Source organism: Scylla paramamosain, chromosome 17 (assembly GCF_035594125.1).
Source record: "Scylla paramamosain isolate STU-SP2022 chromosome 17, ASM3559412v1, whole genome shotgun sequence".
Classification (NCBI taxonomy): Eukaryota; Metazoa; Arthropoda; class Malacostraca; order Decapoda; family Portunidae; genus Scylla; species Scylla paramamosain.
Window position 1 is genome coordinate 1,277,424 of NC_087167.1, and position 22,241 is coordinate 1,299,664.

Below are 22,241 nucleotides of genomic sequence, written 5' to 3' on the forward strand. Positions count from 1 at the left end.
AAGGATGAAATAGCGGAGAATGTAAATTTTGATGATCAATTTCTAGCTGCGTGTTTATTTCTGGTCTCTGTATATTTAGTGTTGCAAGTGTGGGATGCTTTCAGTGTATGGTGTATTATTCTGTTGCAATACCTATTGTAGCTTTATATTTTACTTGTGTGTGAGAGAGAGAGAGAGAGAGAGAGAGAGAGAGAGAGAGAGAGAGAGAGAGAGAGAGAGAGAGAGAGAGAGAGAGAGAGCAGCCATACAGGTATATGGTAAACAGCGTAACAGATCGCCATATGACTGCGATGTTACGGCGCTACAACGTAAATCAATCAATTTGGCCTGTATTGATTGATTGATTAATTTAATTTATGACCACAGCGTAGCGGTATCATAAAGACGAAGCTTTAGAAACACGTCTCGACTCACGTCTCGATTGAGCTAACTGAGCTGACGACTGACTTCCACCTCCTCACCTCGTCAGTCTCACTCGCTTTTCGCAGTTGGAACCATCCTCTCTCGTGGTGCCTGGATTCGGTTACATTGTCGTGAGTTAAAAGAAGACGTTATGAACACTCACACAAGTACACTCACACGCCTGAGCTACTTATGTTGTGCTGTATTTTGGGTATGTATTTGTTTTCCTTTATTGCTTATTAACTTGTTACCATAACTTATTGTTCATTAACTTGTGCATGTTTCGTCTACTTTAGTTTCCTTTATTGCTCATTAGCAATATCATTGTTCTCCTAAATCTATTAACAGTGGTGTTCCTCAGGGTTCTGTCCTGTCACCCATTCTCTTATTATTCATCAAAGAACTTCTTGTCTTATCCACTCCTATGCTGATGATACCATCCTGCACTTTTCCACGTCTTTTCATAGACGTCCTACCCTTCAGGAAGTAAACATTTCACGCAGGGAAGCTACAGAACGCCAGACTTCTGATCTTTCTAAAATTTCTAATCGGGGCAGAGCAAACTTGGTATTGTTCAATGCCTCAAAAGCTCAATTCCTCCATCTATCAACTCCACACAATCTTTCAGACAACTTTCCCCTCTTCTTCAATGACACTCAACTGTCCCCCTCTTCTACACTGAACATCCTCGGTCTGTCCTTTACTTATAATCTGAACTGGAAACTTCACATCTCATCTCTAGATAAAACAGCTTCTATGAAGTTAGGTGTTCTGAAACGTCTTACTGACCCCTCCAGCTGCTAACTCTGTACAAGGGCCTTATCCGTCCATATATGGAGTATGCTTCACATGTCCGGGGGGGTTCCACTAGCTCTTCTAGACAGGGTGGAATCAAAAGCTTTTTGTCAAGTCAGTTCCTCTCCTCTAACTGACTGTCTTCAGCCTCTCTCTCTCATTGCCGCAATGTTGCATCTCTAGCTGTCTTCTATCGCAGCTGTCTTCTACCGCTGTTTACATGTTAACTGCTCTTCTGATCTTCCTAACTGCATGCCTCCCCTCCTCCTGTGGCCTCGCTGCACAAGACTTTCTTCTTTCTCTCATCCCTATTCTGTCCACCTCTCTAATGCAAGAGTTAACCAGTATTCTCAATTATTCATCCCTTTCTCTGGTAAACTCTGGAACTCCCTGCCTGCTTCCGTATTTCTTCCTTCCTATGACTTGAATTCTTTCAAGAGGGAGGTTTCAAGACACTTGCCCTTCATTTTTTTATTACTGCTTTGGACCCTTTTATGGGACTGGCATCTCAGTGGGCTTTTTTTTTATTTATTGGATTTTCGTTGCCCTTGGCCAGTGTCCCTCCTACATTAAAAAAAAAAGAAGAAAAGTTAACGTTACCACAAAATACTTACTTAAACCCAAGCGTGATCACTGTGTCGTAGATAGGTTGCACGCGCTATGTCCGCTTCAGGTAGTGGATATTTAGTTTAATAATGATTGTAAGTTTTATTCCATACTCGATTCACTACCTTATGCTACAAGAAAGAGTACAACACACCCATAGTCAACCAACTTCTACCTGTGCTTGTAACAAGGGTGAATACACTGTAAAACAAATCAGATAAGGGGAGGGAAGGAGGAAGTAAAATGCTCCAGGGCAGAGAACGTACTATGGAAGTCTGTTTTAGCTAGAGGTAAGATGTGAGGTTTCCATTTCAGATTGTAAGTAAAGGACAGACCGGGGATGTTCAGTGTAGAAAAGGGGGACAGCTGAGTGTCATTGAAGAAGAAGGGATAGTTGTCTGGAAGGTTGTGTCGAGTTGATAGATGGTGGAGTAGGAGTTTTTTGAGGCATTAAAAAATACCAAGTTTGCTCTGCCCCCAATAAGAAATTTTAGAAAGATCAGAAGTCAGGCGTCAGAGGAAAGCCAAAAGCTGGTGGTGAACATTGAAGTCTCCAAGAATGGAGATCTCTGCAAAAGGGAAGAGTCAGAATGTGCTCCACTTTGGAAATTAAGTAGCCAAGGAATAATTATGATAATAATAATTGATTAATACCGGCTATACCTTCTCTAAACAATAACTTGAATCACTTCGTCATATATATTTTACGAGGCAATTCGATTTATTTTTAATATATTTCACGAGGCAATTCGATTTATTTTTAAAGAAAACATTACATGGACGCCGTTCAACACAAAAATTGCTATATGAAGATCAATGATTGTCTTGCAAGTTGTGCAAGACTAATTTACAGTACATTCATATAGAGTGCCATCTGTTTCAAGGCGGACTATCGGTTACAAACCATCATGAACATCGACAGAACATAAAGTAAAACTCGTTATTAAGTGAAAGAAGAAATTTTTATGTGGTAGCCACAGTAATAGAATCTTAAAACCACCTCACTCAAGAAAGCAACAAGGGAAACGAACGCACAGATAAAATAAAGGAAGAATGGACCTTGCATATGGACCAGTGTGAGGGCTCGGTTATCCTCGCTAGAGATATCTTCTGACTGAGCTTCATTTACACGCTTCCTACTGGCGCTTCGGATGTTTCTGATTACTTGCTTTGTCCAGTAGTCAATCAGTCCGCCCTAGGAAAATAAACAAATAAATAATTAAATATAAACTAAATAAATAAAATAGTATATAAACAAGTAAGCGATGATATTATTTATGATGATGATGATGGTGGCAATAATAATAATAATAATAATAATAATAATTAACCAATACTACTATTACTACTACTACTAATAATAATGATAATAATAATAATGATAATAATAATTTGAAAAGAAATTGAAAAATATTAAGGAATCAAACCTTATCTGCAAAATAATTCATCAAGGACTATTCATATTCTGGGAATGTCCGATATGAAAACCCTTATAAGAGGATAAAATCCAAAACAATTCCGGTGACCACTGTTATACTGTTGAAGACAGCAGTATAATATTTGTTGTCTTAATAATGAGAGCTACTAATATATTTTCTAACACTTAAGAACTTTCAGGAAGAGATTGCGCACACACACACACACACACACACACACACACACACACACACACACACACACACACACACACACACACATATCATCATCACAACTACGTAGGATTTTATGAAATGTTGATAATGTTTATTAATGACATATGATACAGCCGTGCACTGAAGCGCTTGTATAGCAATTTAGTTAAACACAGATATCATTTACTTTCCTTAAAAACAGTACGTACACTAATAAATAGGAAATGATAGATAAGATAAATAAGAGAAGATAAATATTTAGACGTATAAATATATTATTCAAGTCGTATACATGAGTTTGATTTAGATTAACTGATAAATAAGTAAATATAGATATTTAGACATGGGCGCTTTTATTCAAATATTCGAGAGTTTTAATTAACAAAGTAAATTACTCACTCCGTGTATATCAATAAGGCAATTATCGATATTGATCTTGAAAGGAGCGTCCAGTACAAGCGGAAAGCCAGCGTAACCAGGCATGAGGTTCCCTTGTGTCACATAGATGGGCGTCGATCCATCCTTTTGGGTGAAGCCCTCCGCCACCTTCATCTCCAGGTACAGTCGTTCATACATGTGCGCTTTGCTGTTTACGGATAGGGAAAATCTGAATTGATTTATGAGGTATTTCAGGAAAAAAAGTCAATGCGCTGCTTAGTCTTAGTTTTTTAATGCCTTTACCTACGCCTTATCGTTGGGGGGGGGGGGGGGCGGTCTTGCGTGTCCCTATGACCTGGTGAGCGAGGCTAGAGGGGAATTCGGCACCTGCTCCGCCCTATTTAGGGGGAGAGGGCAACTCATGCTAGCAAGGTCGCCAGTGAGGGACCAGACTCAATAGTTCCCAGTTAGGCTGTCAGTACGGGTAAACGGTGCCGCTCACAACACAGGGGCCACCTTTTGAGGTCGTCCTGTGTTGGATGGTTGAGTGTCTGAGCTGTGATGCATTGTGCGAGGAGGTCTTAGCTCCGCCATGGACAAACTTTGGAATCACGAGGGGCCAATTTTTCAAACAAGTGGCCCCCATGGGGACGAGGAAACCCCGTCCCCGACGGCCAGTGCTCGCTCCCTTCGTAGTCCCAGTAGGCGGTTTCCCTTGGTCCCTGAAGCCATTTTATTTAATATTTTTATGGGAAAAAAAAAATTAATTTGGTTTTGGAGGGACTGTCGACCAGGACCTCGAGACGATGATGATGATGATGATGATGATGATGATGATGTGTGATGATGATGGTGATGTGCAGGCTCGTTCTTCTCCTGTTGTTGTTTCCCATGATGGAAGACAGCTTGGGTCAGTTGTTCAGTCTTGTCTTGACACTCTCGTGATGATTAATGTCTATGCCTCCACTTCATACCGTGCTATCCACTCGGTTTTCAAGACTTTTGGAACGGTTCTCCGTATTATTCTCAAATACGACGACGATTGTGTCTCCGATCGGTGCTATGTGACATTTTCATCTGACGTTGCCGCCAAAGCTGCCCTTGAGGCAGTGAATTATCTGCGTCTTAAAGACAACTTAATTGCTGAGATCATTCGATCAAGCACTTGAAACAAACTTGTCACTTAAACCTACAACAGGGGCTTGCCTGTCCCTATGATCAGGCGAGCGAGGCTAGAGGGGACTTCGGCCCCTGGTCCGCCTTACTTAGTGGGAGAAGGCCAGTACAGGTCAACGGTGCCGCTCACCAGAGGGGCCACCTTTTGAGGTCGTCCTGTGTTGATATATGCATACCTGTGTATTCGTAATATATCAGGAATATGTGAAGTATTTCTGGGAAACTGGTACAAGTAAAAACTTTCAACTTACTTTTCTGTCATGACTTTTTGTAGTCCTTCCATATAGGACGGCACATGTTCAACTCTTTCACTAAAGGACCTTAAGGTCTCAGATCCAGAATCCTTAAAACTTTGTATAAATATGTCCATTCTTTTCATGAAAGTTACTCTGAAAGAAATAAAAAATTTGATTGAAAATTTTGAGAACACACACACACACACACACACACACACACACACACACACACACACACACACACACTTTATACCTCAACCAAAACTTATTATCAAAGAATGCCACCTTTTCTACGTGAACACAATGAAAAGCCTACGTGATTCCCATGTCCACAAGGTCAGCAAGTGTTTCCGGGCGAGGTGGATACTTAGGTGCGGTGAGGCTAGCAGTCAGGTTGCTGCGATAAACAGTTCCCACAATAAAGGCAAAGATCAGCCATACTGTTAAAAGAACACGCGTTGAGTTGTTTCTTGGCAGCTCCCCTGGAATGGCCTCGTCCAGCAGCGTCCCGACCACCTGCTTCAACACCACCCACGCCCCTGAACCATCACTGTAGGTGCCTTGCATCATCTGTAGTTGGTGTTTTGGAGATTGTTCATTAATAATGACACGTCAATTTTCTCTCCATATCTTAAAAATCTGGGCTTCAAACATTTTTGCATCGAGTGGGTCGAGAATTCAAATTTAAATAGAAAACTTTACTCTTACCAACAAGAGAATACCATAAACCAGGAGCACGGTGATCAGTATTGAGATCCAGACTTCCCTTTGCATTGGATGGTAGAGAGCCTGCCAGCTGGGCTCAATGGTGGGCTTAGCAAAAGCAAATGCCAGAGCTGATGGCTCCAACAAAAAGCTGTAATCAAATTTCTCAACCATGTGAGCCATGACAGGATAATTGATTGGTATCATGAGAGCCTCCCGTGTCTGTACGCGTTCCATCACCTGTCAAGGATTTCTCTGTAGAATGACGCGTTTAAGTACACTAAATTAACAATCTCTCTCTCTCTCTCTCTCTCTCTCTCTCTCTCTGAAAGAAACCAACCTCAGCTCTTTTGGATACAATTCAAAATCTAATGAACACGAGTTAATAATTCTAAGTGTAATCGGAAGCATATATAAGTGTAATCGGAAGCATATGTGTGTGTGTGTGTGTGTGTGTGTGTGTAATTTTATTTATTTTTTTCAGACATTCAAGTTAAAGGCAAACACGTGTCAAGTTAAAGGCAAACTTGTGAAGTCTTGTTACTGTAACGTCATTTGCTTTCGTTAAGTAGTCTCAACTCACACGATCCCAGCCTTCGTAAGGAAGAAGATCCATAGAGAAGTTTAGGACATCAGAGACAGCCTTTGCGATCAAGTAATCTCGCCCCGTTACAACTGTGACGCGGCTTCCATCTGGTCCTAATCGGTAAATCTGGTTCCAGTGGGGCGGGATGGGGTACACGCTCATGTTGACTGGCATTCTATGGAAACTGGTTCAAGGATATTTGTTAGTTACTTGGGAGCTGCACGAAAACAAATCAACAATGAATAGAACTATTGAGAGGAAATGCTCACTTTTTGTATTTTTCAGGGAAGAGCGTGTAACCCTCGGCGATCGCCAAGTCGTCCATAGAGTTTTCCTTGGCAACGCTTATGATTTGTGATCCTTCCGGGGTGTAGGGCAAGTACGAAAGCACCTGCCACCTTGGGATATCGAAAAAAAAAAAAAAAATGAAATTATGATTCATCATTCTGGTACTATGTTCCAATTTATTTCCTTCACATTCAATGTATCTGTATTCCTATCTTGCATAACACTAGAAACAAGGGAATAGCCAATCACTGTGGATAGCCAAAACATAACATGATTTTTTCAGGTATATTTATTTTATTTAGTTATTTTTTTCTAGATAAGTTGAAAAACTTAAATAGGTTTATGGAAATTATATTTATATAATTTTGCGACTCAGGTTCTAGTGTATCGCACAGGTTATAGTGTATAGCACATTTTCGATGAATCGTATCTTTTTTTTTTTTTTTTCAAGATAATGTACTCTCAGATTTAATGACAAATAACGAGCCACTGACTAATCTTTCAGTGTGAGGAACAAGTAAAGCATATATCGGAGGATACAGTTTATCCTGCATCTCTCTCCCCACGTTATCTGAAGGAGGCAGGAAACCCCTGTCAAAACGATAATTACTGCTCCCACCTCATGTTTTACAATTTTTTTGCGATTTTCGCAGTGTTCTTTCCGCTGTTCAACATTTTAGCCCTCCTTCCGTTCACCTACTTGTTTTATCGACTCTTGAGTGGCTATACCTTTTACAGCGTAGAGGCTACCACGTCTGATTTTGCTGGGTCCCTGCACATGTTAGAGTTCAGGAAAATGAGAAGTCCGATAGGCTGGCTAAGGAGCCGGCAACTCGGGTAGCTTCTTCCACCACCATTCCCTTTCATGATCTATTCTCCAGTATAAGGGTGGCAGTTCTTGCCAGCAGGCAGGGCAGGTGGAAAGATGTGGTTGTCACCACTAAGACAGGTGAGATAACTTCTGTAACTTTCCGTCCATGGACGCATGTCCATGTACAGGAGCGCCACTCAGACTGCACTGGCCTGTCTGTCTCCGGACGAATGACGCGTTTCACTCACGGTTACCTCGTGTCCCGGGAAACCTAACCATTTTATAGTGACTGCTTAGTGTCCCTTAAAATACCAATCCTTTAAATTTTGTACTTGGTTTATCCCATTTCCTTTTTTTTTTTTTTTGTGATTCTTAAAATTTTGACCATACCATATTGTCTCTATCCCATCTTCTTCAGTGACACCTGACTGTCCTCTTTTGTACTAAATATACTCAGTCTTTCCATTACTTATAGATTTAACTGGAAACTTCACATCTCATCTTTAGCTAAAACATCTTGTATGAAGTTAGGCGTTCTGAGTCGTCTCCGGCAGTTTTTATCACCCCCGAGCTGCTAACTCTGTACAGTTGCCTTATCCGTCCATGTATAGAGTATGCTTCACATGTTGGGGTTGGGGGAGTTCCACTCATATCGCTATTTAAGAGAGGGTTTAATCAAAATCTTTTCGTCTCATCAACACCAATCCTCTAACTGTTCAGCCTCTTTCTCATCGTCTGATATTTGAAATAAGAAATATAAAGAAGTGGGGAAAGGAGGGCGGGATGGCTTATCCTCGCACTAGTTTCGCATTTGATACTTGTAATGAAGCAAAAGAACGTCACTGCGAATGGGTACCCTAGCTCTGAATTAAACATACAACCAACATTTTTAATATGCTTCAGGCAAGTGGCTCCGTAGTGCAATGGCCACTGCACTTTCGGATACGCAGGTCATGATTCGAATCCGGGTTAAGGCAGTTGGCCCATACGTCATCCTGGTATTCATCTTTTCTTTGGGTTGGTCGATAAACGGGTGTTTGAGGAAACCGGGCAAGTAAACTGTGAGAACGTGGATGTCACAGTCGCCCTGTCACAGTCGCCCTATGTCCAAAAGTGAAGGATATCATTCACCACACTCGAAAGCAAAGGATGTGATCACCGAGGCCACTCGCAGCTATAGTGTATGCCTCCATGTATACCTGCTTACATTTACTCTGTCAGACAGACCAACAGACAAACAGACCTCTCTTTTTCCCAGTACTTCGGAGTGAGGAACATGGTGTTCATCATAGAGAAGGTCCAATAATCCTGAAGCAGATCCTCCACTCTTAGCATGTCCAGCCTGGTGACCACTAACAATTTCGTCTCCCATATCATCAGGCGACCCCTGTCTGACTCCTCCGCGAAGGCAGCGAGGAAGACGGGATCGTCGCTCACAACCACCACCGTCACGCACTTGGAGAGGAAGCGCACCTGTGGCCATCAGAATGTTTGTTTATAACGCAAGACTACAGAGTTCATTACTATTTTTATTATTATTATTTTAACCCTGTTAGGAAAACAATATCGTACCAAAATGCATCCTCTTTCACTTAGTTACCTGGCAGAAATATTTTAAGTATACTGTATATTATAATCAGCTGAAAAATACCGTACATCATAATTAGCTGAAAAAAAAAAAAATCGAGTATCAGTTCCTATCCACCCATTCATTCATATTTTCATTCAAGTCGGATAATAAACGTGTATGTGTGGTATCTCGGCCACAGGGTTCTTGTTTAGTTGTTCAGCCACAATTTCGAAAAGCTAAAGCTAAATGCAACTAGGAAGCTCTCAATACTTCATCCTAAACGACATGCTTCAAGCTGAGATGGGCACTCACGCGTCGAGCTTGGGCCACCACACGAGGCAAGAGCAGCCGAGTGACGTTTCCAGCGTCAATTGCCACTTCAAACAGTACCGACCCGCTTGTCGCGTGGCTCTCTGATCGGAGTACCTGAGGGAAAAAAATGTGTTCAACCTGACACAAGTACTACTCTTCAATTTCATAACGATACTTTATTAAATTTTTTTTTAAAGATGTGCAACTAATCATTATTACGTTTGAAATGCCATTCCTTTATCAAAAATCAGTCCTTACCATTGATAAACAGCAACTTCGGGAAATTATTACGTAAATATCAATGTTAACAGTAATGATCGACGGGACTCCATACTTTGAGGACATTATGGCCTATGTACGTACGTTACTTAATAATGAGAGCTGCTTTCTGGTACGGAATATAAAGCAGCATGTTTTATCCACAGAAATGACTCTATAGGAACTCCTTCGGCACAGAGTTTCTTGTCAGATCAAAAGTGTAGGAGCAAATTTATGCTTCTATCGCTAGTTATTTGCACTTCGGACATTGTAGACCAGCTGTTGTAGAAATGAATTGTACGAAATTGACTAGATTGTGTGCTTGATGGTTACGAGTCATTTAAAAATTGCTAACATAAAATTGCTTTTGTTTTGCAGACAAAATGAAACCTCAATATTAATGTAACTAATAATTATAACTTTTAAAAGAACAAAGATTGAATTTGTGCGTAGTAATGGGGAACTATGCAGAGACTTCAATCAGGTGTCTCACGGATCGCTTCACCATTAGCCTGAAAAGCCATTAATTATTTTTAGTTTCCTCTGTCCATGCAAGATTAATCAAATTATTGTCACTGTTTTTCACCAAACAAAGATATGGGAGCGGTAACTTGTTTCGCTGTCAGTTACTGTTATCTGGATCAGTGGGGTCATTGTCTTGGACACGTAACGAATAACGTCAGATATCTGGGTCAGTAGGTTCAGTGTCTTGGGACGCGTAACGAACATAATCAGGTAACTTTCATTTTTATATTACTAATATTTTCATTTGATTTTTAATATGGCGCCATATAACCTTAGTTGTTGCTGCGCAAGGGAAGAAATTCTGAAATTTCTCTCTCTCTCTCTCTCTCTCTCTCTCTCTCTCTCTCTCTCTCTCTAATTAATTGGACTGGAATGAGAGAGAGAGAGAGAGAGAGAGAGAGAGAGAGAGAGAGAGAGAGAGAGAGAGAGAGAGAGAGAAACGAACTTAAGTTTTCCTCAATTTAAAAGATAAAGATCGTAACGTTATGCAATGCATGTAGGTATATTAGGCCTTCATATTTATTTTTCTTTGTGCTGATTACAAAATGAATTAGCGATTGTTTTGTTACTAGAATAACAACAGCAAAACAATATGAACAAGCTGAGTAACAATCGTACACTCACTCGACGAAAGGAATGGGAGGAAGTTGTTCCGTCACCAATGACAACAGTCGAGCAGTGCACGAGGACTGCCTCCTCCAGCACCTGGCCCAGCATTCCCTTTGCCTTCCATAGCGTTTCGTTTTTGCCAACTGATTCTGAAATATGTGAATTGTGTGGGTGTTTACATCGTGGTACATTTTAATGCTATTTAAAGACCATGCATAACCAAAAATGGAAACTGCTATTTCAGAATATTAACCTGCAAGCACCAGATCAGAAAAAAAAAAAGTGCCATATCTTTCTAAAGTGTGTGTGTGTTGCTTACTTTTGAATGGCGTTTGTGCAGCTGATGGAAGGATGTCAGCGGTGACCAGCAGCACCGAGACAAATGTTGCCACCCTCATTCTCATAAATTAAGATGGCTGCCACAATGTGAACAGCTGGTACTGAAGTCACAGTCTGTTGTTTGAGAGAGAGAGAGAGAGAGAGAGAGAGAGAGAGAGAGAGAGAGAGAGAGAGAGAGAGAGAGAGAGAGAGAGAGAGTACTGGTCAAAATGTACATCTACTGCATGATATTACAGATGTTTATTTCTGAATTAGTAAGCCGTAGTTGTACTAACTTACCTCGCCACTTATCCCGTGGCAGCTGCAGGGAATGTGGGCGAGGGAGGCTCGTGGGGCTGTAATACTTCACCTCAAACACCTGCAGTGGTTTGACATGCGTACATTTCTCTGCCGCGGATTGGCTCCTTAGGGACTATGCATTGCTGTGGTTGGCTCTCATATCTAAGTATAAAGAATGTTATTAATACGGAAACAGTCTTCCTGTTATGCTTGACACTCCTAATGTATGTGTTACAATTGAAGAATTCGTATTTTGTTGTATTCTGTACTATACATTTTTATCCTTTAGATTCTCCACCGATAATCGAATTATATCATATCGCTTCTGTCTACCATGTAACTACGATAAAAATTAATGTAACATTAGCGAATTTTGAGTTCACGAACAGAAGTTATGCAGGATGCCAGTCGGTGGTTGACAGCCCACGTGGCAGGCGGCATGTCGTCAGTGTGCATAACGTCAGCATAAAAAAAAAAAAAAAAGTTCAAGGGATTTGATACCATAAATAGAGGAAATAATTTTGCGTTCAATCCACCAAACACTGATATATAAAAGTTTTAAGGTAAATATTAAAACTTTCGTCAAACAAAACCAAAGACGTCTTGCATTGATCGTTAACGTACGAAATCATATTATATCCTCCAATGACATGGATAGTCGAATATTTCCAGCTTACAGAAAGAGACAAGTACCCAAGACTAATTCGCATCCAAAATATAATTGGTCATGATAGAAAGTAGTTTCGAATGTTCTTACGAAATCTCGCTTCTTCATTATTGTCACAGGAACGATAAATCTTGTGTTGCTCTTATCATGAACAGGCTCTGATTTTAGTACGAGAACTTTTTTCCACCCGACCTTCATTCCATTGTTGTGTGCCCGTCCACTCCAGGCCACCATGCTGTACAAAACTATTAAAACATACATATCTAAGTTACATTTTACATAGGCTTACTTCTGTACTTCTGTGATCTTTCATGCAGTGAACTACAGTCAGACTGGCGTGCAAACCTCATGAATATTTTTCCTCTCTCTCTCTCTCTCTCTCTCTCTCTCTCTCTCTCTCTCTCTCTCTCTCTCTCTCTCTCTCTCTCTCTCTCTCTGTGTGTGTGTGTATTATGTATATATGTACGTATGTATGTATGTATACGCCACTGACTTTTTATGTGGATACCAGTCTGCCTTCTTTGTGATAAATGAAAATGTCCGGTCATCTTCTGAGAAAACTTTTATTTTACACATCACAAACTTTAATTTTCAATATGATGAAGAATTATATTTGCCGTGTATAGCTTTCCCTCGCATTTTGAGCTGCGTTTTACTGAACAGGAAAAACCCACTCAAAAGTTGAAGGGCAAATACATGAGTGAATAAAAAGTTTATATGAAAGCATAGCAGTTGGATGAATCAGTCTCTATATGAAATTAATGCATGTTCCTACCTCTGAATTGATACGAAGGAGGCAGAATCAGTCATATCAACCAGTAATTGGTCCAGTTGCCCAATGCTCTCACTAAGCTGTCATTCTTTTCAGCTGACGTCGGTTTCAGTTTTGCAGATGTTATCCTTTTTGGCAGAGACGCTTCTCTTCCCAGGATCTAAGGTACTTTTTTAAGGGAGATTTGGCTTTTCAATAAGCTATACAGTAAACCAGAAAAAATCGTCCTATCTATATCTATCTATATCTATCTACTTATATCTATCTATATCTATCTATCTATATCTATCTATCTATCTATTTGAAATCAATAGTTATACATTACCCTGAATTTGTATACATTTTATGATGTTATATAGTTTCGTGCACTTATTTTTTTTAACAATTTTTCCAAATGACATCATACAATACAACATTACAAAGTAGATCTGGAACCATCCTATTAAGGATAAGAAGAAATTGCAATGTGATGACCAACGTAATAGAATCTAGAAACCACCTCCCTCAGGAAAGCAGCAAGGGAAGCAAATACGCAAATAAGATAAAGGAAGAATGGACCTTGCATGTGCACTAGAGTTAGGGCTCGCCCATACCCGCTGGAGGTATCTTCTGGTTGACTTACGTTCATACGCTTTCTATTGGCGCTTTTGATTTTGCTGATTACCTTTCTGGTCCAGTAGTTAATCAGTCCTCCCTGGTAAAGAAAAGGGTGTCTAGTAATTTGATCGCATGCTTCTACTCACACTATACATTGCTCAATACGCCAGCGCCAGTATTGATAAAAGAACATTGAAGGATGCTTCATTCCATACGTAAAAAAATAATTTGATGTATCTGGATAAGTAGAGATAAAGTTTCACATGGGTATCACTATTGTTCAGGTGCTTAAAAATTTAAAGAAAAAATAACTCACTCACTCCGTGTATGGCAATTAGACAGTTGTCAATGTTGGTCTTGAAAGGAGCATCCAGTACAAGCGGGAAGGAAGCGTAACCAGGCATGAGGTTCCCTTGTGTCACGTAGAGGGGCGTCGATCCATCCTTTTGGGTGAAGTCTTCCGCCACCTTCATCTCCAGATACAGTCGTTCATACATATGCGCCTTGCTGAATTCGGTTAGAAAACAATATTGATATACTTAATTAATAATTATATCTAACGAGTACGCGTATACACAGATTTGTCGGTTCAGTAACGGAAGTGAGTAAAAATGTAACATTTCAACTTACTTTTCCGTCAATATTTTTGGTAATCCTTCCTTGTAGGAGGGCACGTACTCAACTCTTTCACTAAAGGTCCTTAAGGTTTCAGATCCTGAGTCCTTAAAGCTGCGTAAGAATATGTCCATTCTTTTCATGATCGTGACTCTGAAATAAATGTAAATCTAACAAAACTTGTGGATGATTTACATAAAAACCTTTTCTAGCTATATATAGAGAAACCGAGGATAGTTCGCTTTACCTTCATGCCAGAAATGGAAAGTTACGAATCTTATTTAATTGTACACACACACACACACACACACTTTATACCTCAACCTAAACTTATTATCAAAGAATGCCACCTTTTCTACGTGAACACAATGAAAAGCCTACGTGATTCCCATGTCCACAAGGTCAGCAAGTGTTTCCGGGCGAGGTGGATACTTAGGTGCGGTGAGGCTAGCAGTCAGGTTGCTGCGATAAACAGTTCCCACAATAAAGGCAAAGATCAGCCATACTGTTAAAAGAACACGCGTTGAGTTCTTTCTTGGCAACTCCCCTGGAATGGCCTCGTCCAGCAGCGTCCCAACCACCTGCTTCAGCACCATCCACGCCCCTGAACCATCACTGTAGGTGCCTTGCATCATCTGTAATTTGTGTTTTGGAAAATTTACAATGAAGAATGGTTCCTAAAACAGAGTTGCATCTCAGTTTCTGCTCTATATGTCTGAGCTACACACACACACACACACACACACACACACACACACACAAACACTATTATTTTTTTAATGTTACTCTTACCAGCAAGAGTATACCATAAACCAGGAACACGGTAATCAGGATAGAAATCCAGACTTCGACTTGCATCGGGTGGTAGAGAGCTTGCCAGGTGGGCTCAATGGTGGGCTTAGCAAAGGCAAATGCCAAAGCTGATGGCTCCAAGAAAAAGCTGAAGTCGAGCTCTGCGACCATGTGGGCCATGACGGGATAATTGATTGGTCTGATCAAGGCTTCGCGCGTCCTTAGTCGTTCCAGTACCTGTCAAGATTTTTTAAAACATGCACACTCACTCACGCACACATGAATTAATCAGCATGACATTGTAACAGGTCACTAAGTAAGAAACCCGTAATAAAATAACAAATACTTTAACTGTATCATTAAAAGATTTAAATTAACTATAGCACAACTTTTTTTTTTCTTTTCAAATCCTTTGCCAAAAATTATTAACAAGTTAGATTTTCAAAACCCATCGATGATGCAGCATAATGTAAAGTAACACTACTGATTTGTGAAGATCAGGAAATAAGGTGTACATGTCGTTATTTGGCGAGTCATTCAGTTAAAGCGTTTTAAAATCATTAATATAATTGACAATCCTTACTATTCTAGCATTTTCTTTCATTAAAGTATTATAGTTAACTCACAGGGTCCCAGCCTTTGTAAGGAAGAGGATTGATGGAGAAATTTAGGACGTCAGAGATGGCCTTTATTATTAAGTAGTCTCGTCCCTCAATGACAGATTCGCGGCTTCCGTCTGGTTTCAACCAGACAGTTTCGCTCCAATGGGGTGGCAAGGGGAACACGCTCATGTTTACTGGCATTTTATGGAAACTAGTTCAAAGACATTATGTTAGCATATTATTTGCTACTAAATATTATTCTATAAAAGATACATTAACGTCGGTCATGAACTATACGGAAGAAATTACTAACTTTTTGTATTTTTCTGGGAAGAGCGCGTAACCTTCAGCGATGATCAAGCCTTCTCTAGAGCTTTCTTTGGCTATGCACATCACTTTGGATCCTTCCGGGGTGTAGGGGAGGTATGTGAATACTTGCCACCTGATGTATTGAAAAAATAAATAAATAAAATAAATAAATAAATAAATATTTATTTATTTATTTATTTATTTATTTATTTATATATATATATATATATATATATATATATATATATATATATATATATATATATATATATATATATATATATATATATATATATATATATATATATATATATATATATATATAAATAAATAAATAAATATGATTTGCGACGAAAACTAGCAAAAAATCATCCAAAAAACACCAAAAATCTACCAGAATAATGTAGTTTTCTCTTTACGCATGCATTTTTCTGGTAGATTTTTTTTTTTTTTTACTTTTTAGTACTAAAGTCTTTGAACACTGCTATCATGCCTATAGTTTTGTTTTAATATTAGTATTTTTATACTGCAATCTTTGCTGTTTTTAAAGATTTGTAGTAGCGCCATATGACCGCGATGTTGTGGCCCCATAAATTAAATCGGTCAATGAAATCCTTACTCGTGACACTGGAAAAAAAAAAAAAAAATGAGCTTAACTATATCTAATATAACGTACTAAACCTACCCTAACCTAACTTTAAAACTAACTAACCTAACCTGACTAGTTTAAACTAATCTACCTTAACGATGAGACGGGTGCACTTATATAATAATATCGTCGTTGTCTTGTGTTCTTTACATATGTTATCTTCAAACACACCAACAACTAAGTAGCAAATTTTATTTTCTATATCCGTGATGTCAACAACAGTTCAGAAACCCTTCTGAAATAGAGACAAAAATACAGACCTACCTCTCACTTTCCCAGTACTTCGGGGTAAGGAACATGGTGTTCATCATGGAGAAGATCCAGTAACCCTGCAGCAGAGCCTCAACTCTTAGCAGGTCCAGCCTGGTGACCACTAATAGCTTCGTCTCCCACACTATCAGGCGACCCCTGTCTGATACCTCTGCGAAGGCAGAGAGGAAGGAGGGATCGTCGCTCACCACCACCACCGTCAAGCACCAGGAGAGAAAGCGCATCTGTAGCCATATATATATATATATATATATATATATATATATATATATATATATATATATATATATATATATATATATATATATATATATATATATATATATATATATATATATGCAACAATTGGTTTGACTGACTTGAATGCCCCCCGTTCTTCAGAATGCCCTCCGTCTAAGTGTTACACTTAATTCACAAGTCTGGAATGGTCACTTACACTGCGGGCTTGGGCAATCACATGAGGTAAGTGCAACCGAGTGGCGTTTCCCTCGTCAGCCTCCACCTCAAACACTACTGTCCCGCTCGTCGCGTGCCTCTGCGACCGTAATACCTGAAGTGATGTTATCCTCTCTTACTAATCATGAAGTACAGTCATTGCTAGAGATATCGCTGCATCCTACAAATCCCAACACTATACGTAGCGCTTTTTTATTTTTTTTTGCGCAACTGGCTTCTTTTTTGTCTTTGTGTGTGTGTGTGTGTATATATGTGTGTGTATATGTATATATATATATATATATATATATATATATATATATATATATATATATATATATATATATATATATATATATATATATATATATATATATATATATATATATATATATATATATACTCTTGTATGTGTGTGTGAGTGTGAATGACAATGAAATCTTAACCGGATAATAAAAAAAATCAAAAGGTTTTTAAAATAATTAAAAACCATAAAGAAGGTACAGAAAAAAGTTCATTTACATATATACTTACACGTAGGAGGAAAGTTGGGTATTCTGCTCCATCAGTGAGGACGAGAATAGAACAGTGAGAGAGGGATGCTTTAGACAGGACTTCACCCAGCACTTCCGTGGATTCCCAAAACGTCTTACGGTCATCTGTGATACTTATGATATTAACACCACACACACACACACACACACACACACACACACACACACACACACACACACACACACACACACACACACACATGTAGTAGATAGGGAAAAGAACAAATAGATGGTTATGCTAATAGAACCCTACTGATGCGGCACTTTGCCCTGTATATTTCATTTTGCTTTACAAATTTTGAAGTTTAAATCACTATTTTTCACTTTTATGTTTCAAAAGTTTGAGAAAAGACCGTGTAAACAACGATAATAGACGTAAAAATAAAAGACTAAAGATTAAGGCCTTTCTTAGCATTAATTCCAGGTCCTCACCTCATTCTACATTCGTACTCGTAAGGTTTATCCTACCCACCTGTTTACGCAGGCACACGGTGAAAATTAGCCGTAGCACTCTAATCTCACACGCCTGCAGCTTGGATATCAGTTTTGACGATACACTCAAGGTTTCGTTTGCATAATTACCATAGTTTGTTGCAGTATTGTGTTTTACGTAAAATTCATTGGCCAATATAAATTACTTAAAAAAACGGTGCATATGTGGTACGAATGTGGTTACCTCCATAGAGCTTTACTTCATTGTCAGTTCCACAATAAATGAGGAATTATCTTGTAAGAAATACGAGGACTTTAGTCGCCAGTTAATCTTAATCAAGTACAAGGGCGGTGTGTCGTGTGCATTTTGAAATGTCAAATCATGGGTCCAGCTTAAGCAAAACATATATTCCAGGTTTGTAACAGTCGGATGATCTAACCATTCGTGTCATTCCACAAGGTGATTTTTGGTGTCTCATTGGTTGTTTCTATTATTATTATTATTATTATTATTATTATTATTATTATTATTATTATTATTATTATTACTATTGTTGTTGTTGTTGTTGTTTTTGTTAATGTTGCTGTTGGTGTTAATGTTATTGTTAGTAGTTGTAGTTGTAGTAGTAGCAGAGACTCGCTTGTCCACCGATATGAACATGCCGTTATCTTATACTGCCACCGTCTCCAGAAGACGAACAGGAAAAATTTTATTTCTGTAACATGGGCAGTCTAAAAAATCATAGCTTACTGCAGTGTGTCAGCATCCTTGCTTAACGTCACGCATAACTAACATATTTGCTGCAGAGGTACCGCAACCCATAGAAAAACAAGAGGAAAACATTCGGTGGAGGATATTCTTGGCTTATTTAAAGGATGTTTCTGATGCCGCACGTCCGAGGGCTGCTACTTGGCTAAGATTCAGATTCGTTGATTTGCTTGATTCTTGTACAGGGCTTGAAGCCTCAGACGCAACCTTACTTGCAAAATTTACTTTCATTCTTTTCTTGTTCCTGTCTTCCACAGACGGAGCACGTAAAATTCACACAATTTAACGGTGCTAATATTAATGTATACGGAAGGACAATGCCAGATTCCTGCGCAAATCTGCAATGCACTGTGACCACAAGAACTTCAAATATTCTATATATATTCAAGAACTTCTGATACTTAAAGACTTAGAGCTATCGTATAAGAAAAATGAAAAATAGAATGAGTGTCTTAAAGATATATGCAATATTATAAAACGGATGATAATTTAAGAATTACTCATTGCAATAACAAGACAATGACGATAAAATAGATCAGTGGATACAGATAAAAAATAAATAAGAATCTTTAAATGCGACGTAGGCTTTTCCTGTTTACCGTGATGTGTTTCAAATCACTGATCTGGCCGAGCGGCCCGTGTTCTATTTAGATCTTGATCTGGATTTACCCTTATCTGAATGATCCGGATCATGATATTGATATTTTAAACTCCAATCTCTGGTGCTTTTAAAGTTTTGTAGCGGCGCCATATGGCTCCGCAATGTTGCGGAGCCATAACCTCAATCAATCAATCAATCAATCAATCCGGATCATGATCTGGGTGACCTGGGTTTGGAGGTGGGTTATAGCAGGCGACACTTGCTGAAGCTGGTGGCGGCGGCCATACTGGGGACTTATTTAGGGAATGCACAGCAAGAAAATGGTTGATATGTCTGAGGAACAAAGTGAATGGTAATGAATCGTTGCAGAATGTTGCTGTGGGTACAGAATGTGATTAGTGGTGGTGACAGGTGCCACAAACAAGGGAGATATTATAAGCCTTGGTTTAATTGCTACTGAATATTATTACGTGGTCATTACCGCCTCTACCAACGATTACATGATGAGGCAAAGGAAGATAATACTTGTTCAGTCGAAAATAATGCATCTCTGCTTTAGGAAGTACCTTAGTAATGGTGCCAGAAGTGTCAGCTTCATCTTACGTCCGAATATTTTCTCATTTTACTTTCAGCATTTTGTGTGTGAAGAGAGCTTTGTGCAAAATTTTATCATACAACGTTCATGGCCAGGCGTGGGACCCAGTTTCGTGCTACATGGGTAGGCAGGTGTCTAGGACTCATTTGGTGGCTTTCTCGGCCCAACTTCCTCAGGAAAATGTACAGTAGGCTGTTGTCCTCGTTGACACTTTCTTAGAGCACAATGGCGAGCAACAACAGTCTGCCGCTTGTGACAGCTGGGCAACGACATGCTTGTGTTGTTATAGCTTTGATCAGTAATGGCCGCGAGTGTTCTTTTTACCCAAAGCGAATCCAAATCAGATCCAGGTCCAGATCAATGATCTAGAGGTGATCAGTGTTGTAAACAGAAGACGCCTATACAAAGTTCGCTTCTGTTGGCTATAATGTTCATCATTCACATACGGGGCGGTCACTCGAAACAGTTTCTCGAGAATTTTGTGTCGAGATTCAAAGTCAGCAACATTTCACGGGAAACTTGGCGGAATATTCAGCGAAATATCGATCACCAGCATGTCAATTATAATTCTCTCGAGGTCATCAAGTTGTGGTCACAAGAAAAAGGAAAAAGGTCAGCTGATCGCTTCAGTAGGTTGTCACCTGTGTGTGTTTCTCTTCTGAGACTGCCACAATGAGTTCAGTGAGGCTTTCCTTTAATATCACCTTGCTTATCATTTCGTGGTTTGAGGTTGAGATTAGGTTTATTAAACCTAGGGGTGGCCCTGGGGGTGGTTTGCCATCCCAAATTACTTTAGAGCTTTATCTTTAAAACTTTTTTTAAATAAATCAAATTAATAAAAAAAAATCGCTGCAAAGTTCGGATCCATGTTTGTTTTGCTTCTATTCAGCTAATATTTCCCAGAATGTAACGGTCCTTCGTGTGATCAAACCCTTTGATTATTGCCAGTAGAAAATTGTCGGGAATAAATTGCCTCGGCACAAAATTCTCGAGAAACTACCTCATGAGATCGTGCCAGGCTATGAGGAAATGGGACGCGAAGATTTTGTCATTTCTTTCAGTGTTGACAACAGTATCGGATAGCAGGAAGCTCAGCTACTCAAGGCACTTTTGTGCTAGGTTAGGTTAAGTTATGACATCTTAGAACAGGTTAGGTTAGATCAAATTAACGTAATCTATCCTTGCTTACCTCCGAAATGGTTAATCTTGGCTGATCTTGTGATCTTGTTTGACTCCTCCTCAGAAACCCATTAAGAAGAGAGAGAGAGAGAGAGAGAGAGAGAGAGAGAGAGAGAGAGAGAGAGAGAGAGAGAGAGAGAGAGAGAGTTTGTGTTTGTGTACTTGGTTATTATTTCAATTCTACATTTATTCACCAGGCTTGGTCGATGCATTGTTGCTTCCTGTTCACAAGGCAGTTAACTAAAATAATCTCCCAGCCTAGCCTCAGCCTGAGAACTGTTGATTCTTATCCACACCATCTAAACAAGCAACATACTTACTCATGAGCAGAGGCTTTGCCATCGAGGCAAAGAGAAGGACAATAAGCACAGCTGGAAAAATATGTAGAATGTCTGGGCCGCAGCACAAGGAGCAGCGAAGATTCGAAGAAAGTAGAGTATTTTTCACAACATCGAAATTTGACATAGTTATTTTCCTATTATTTCTCTGCTTCCAGATTTTCTTTTAAATACAAAGGCGAAAATGAATGACGAGAGTGAATGACCCGAAATATCGCTCAGAGTAACTGATTCCTATATTCGTATGCTGTCCCTGACTGGCCCAGAGGTAGCAGGGGACTGAGTGAGAGAAGCTTATGGTGTTGTGGTGATTCGGTACGAGAATCTTCATTGCGCCCACTCAAGCAGTCATGCGTGCACTTTCCTAGCATGGCATTGGCTCCCGGCGGACGGCCAGAAACCTGTATCTGTGTGATAAACTAAACATGAAATTCCTGAATAATTCCAGAAAAAAAAAAAAAAAAAACGCTGAGAACAACTTAAACTTTCGCTTGTTCACTATTAAGGAAAAATGAGAATAAAAGAAGCTTTATGATTTACCATGTTTAAATGGTGTGTG

At 39.4% G+C, this 22,241-nt stretch overlaps 3 protein-coding genes and 1 long non-coding RNA gene across 5 annotated transcripts; 1 reads left to right on the forward strand and 3 right to left on the reverse strand.

Annotated features, from left to right (window-relative positions):
- Window positions 1-482: 482 nt before the first annotated feature.
- On the forward strand, window positions 483-9,191 carry LOC135108305 (uncharacterized). 2 transcript variants are annotated; one of them, XR_010272204.1, is made up of 4 exons: window positions 483-613; window positions 6,414-6,635; window positions 6,801-6,964; window positions 8,995-9,191. It is a non-coding gene; the product is annotated as an uncharacterized LOC135108305 (long non-coding RNA). The 2 variants fall into 2 exon arrangements; XR_010272205.1 differs by having other exon boundaries at window positions 6,801-6,894.
- On the reverse strand, window positions 1,882-6,166 carry LOC135108649 (uncharacterized). Its single transcript, XM_064019815.1, has 4 exons — window positions 5,933-6,166; window positions 5,541-5,794; window positions 3,834-5,377; window positions 1,882-2,998 (listed from the first exon to the last, which is right to left on the reverse strand). The coding sequence occupies exons 1-3, from the start codon at window positions 6,164-6,166 to the stop codon at window positions 5,236-5,238; spliced, it is 630 nt and encodes a 209-aa protein (XP_063875885.1). The 3' UTR covers window positions 1,882-2,998; window positions 3,834-5,235.
- LOC135108304 (uncharacterized) lies at window positions 6,414-11,343 on the reverse strand. The gene is made up of 6 exons (XM_064019130.1): window positions 11,208-11,343; window positions 10,904-11,037; window positions 9,497-9,610; window positions 8,858-9,087; window positions 6,785-6,913; window positions 6,414-6,699 (listed from the first exon to the last, which is right to left on the reverse strand). Exons 1-6 carry the CDS (start codon window positions 11,290-11,292, stop codon window positions 6,504-6,506), a joined length of 888 nt encoding a protein of 295 aa, XP_063875200.1. The 5' UTR covers window positions 11,293-11,343; the 3' UTR covers window positions 6,414-6,503.
- A 1,414-nt stretch (window positions 11,344-12,757) lies between these two features.
- On the reverse strand, window positions 12,758-17,004 carry LOC135108651 (uncharacterized). The gene is made up of 8 exons (XM_064019816.1): window positions 16,774-17,004; window positions 15,865-15,993; window positions 15,576-15,762; window positions 14,950-15,186; window positions 14,539-14,792; window positions 14,173-14,310; window positions 13,863-14,049; window positions 12,758-13,639 (listed from the first exon to the last, which is right to left on the reverse strand). The coding sequence occupies exons 1-8, from the start codon at window positions 17,001-17,003 to the stop codon at window positions 13,388-13,390; spliced, it is 1,614 nt and encodes a 537-aa protein (XP_063875886.1). The 5' UTR covers window position 17,004; the 3' UTR covers window positions 12,758-13,387.
- Window positions 17,005-22,241: the final 5,237 nt, after the last annotated feature.

Bases quoted from the DNA above. Each gene is read 5' to 3' on its own strand.
- LOC135108651 (XM_064019816.1), bottom strand. From the start codon at position 17,003: ATGCGCTTTCTCTCCTGGTGCTTGACGGTGGTGGTGGTGAGCGACGAT. The intron at 15,763-15,864 runs GTTAGTAATTTC...TCTTTGAACTAG, and splicing joins TTCCCAGAAAAATACAAAAA to TTTCCATAAAATGCCAGTAA. The intron at 14,311-14,538 runs GTAGGCTTTTCA...CATTTATTTCAG, and splicing joins CTTGTGGACATGGGAATCAC to AGTCACGATCATGAAAAGAA.
- LOC135108649 (XM_064019815.1), bottom strand. From the start codon at position 6,166: ATGGAACGCGTACAGACACGGGAGGCTCTCATGATACCAATCAATTAT. The intron at 5,795-5,932 runs GTAAGAGTAAAG...CACCAACTACAG, and splicing joins TTTATGGTATTCTCTTGTTG to ATGATGCAAGGCACCTACAG. The intron at 5,378-5,540 runs GTAGGCTTTTCA...TATTTCTTTCAG, and splicing joins CTTGTGGACATGGGAATCAC to AGTAACTTTCATGAAAAGAA.
- LOC135108304 (XM_064019130.1), bottom strand. From the start codon at position 11,292: ATGAGAATGAGGGTGGCAACATTTGTCTCGGTGCTGCTGGTCACCGCT. The intron at 11,038-11,207 runs GTAAGCAACACA...CACATATTTCAG, and splicing joins TGCACAAACGCCATTCAAAA to AATCAGTTGGCAAAAACGAA. The intron at 6,914-8,857 runs GTCTGTTTGTCT...CGATATCCCAAG, and splicing joins AAGTACTGGGAAAAAGAGAG to GTGGCAGGTGCTTTCGTACT.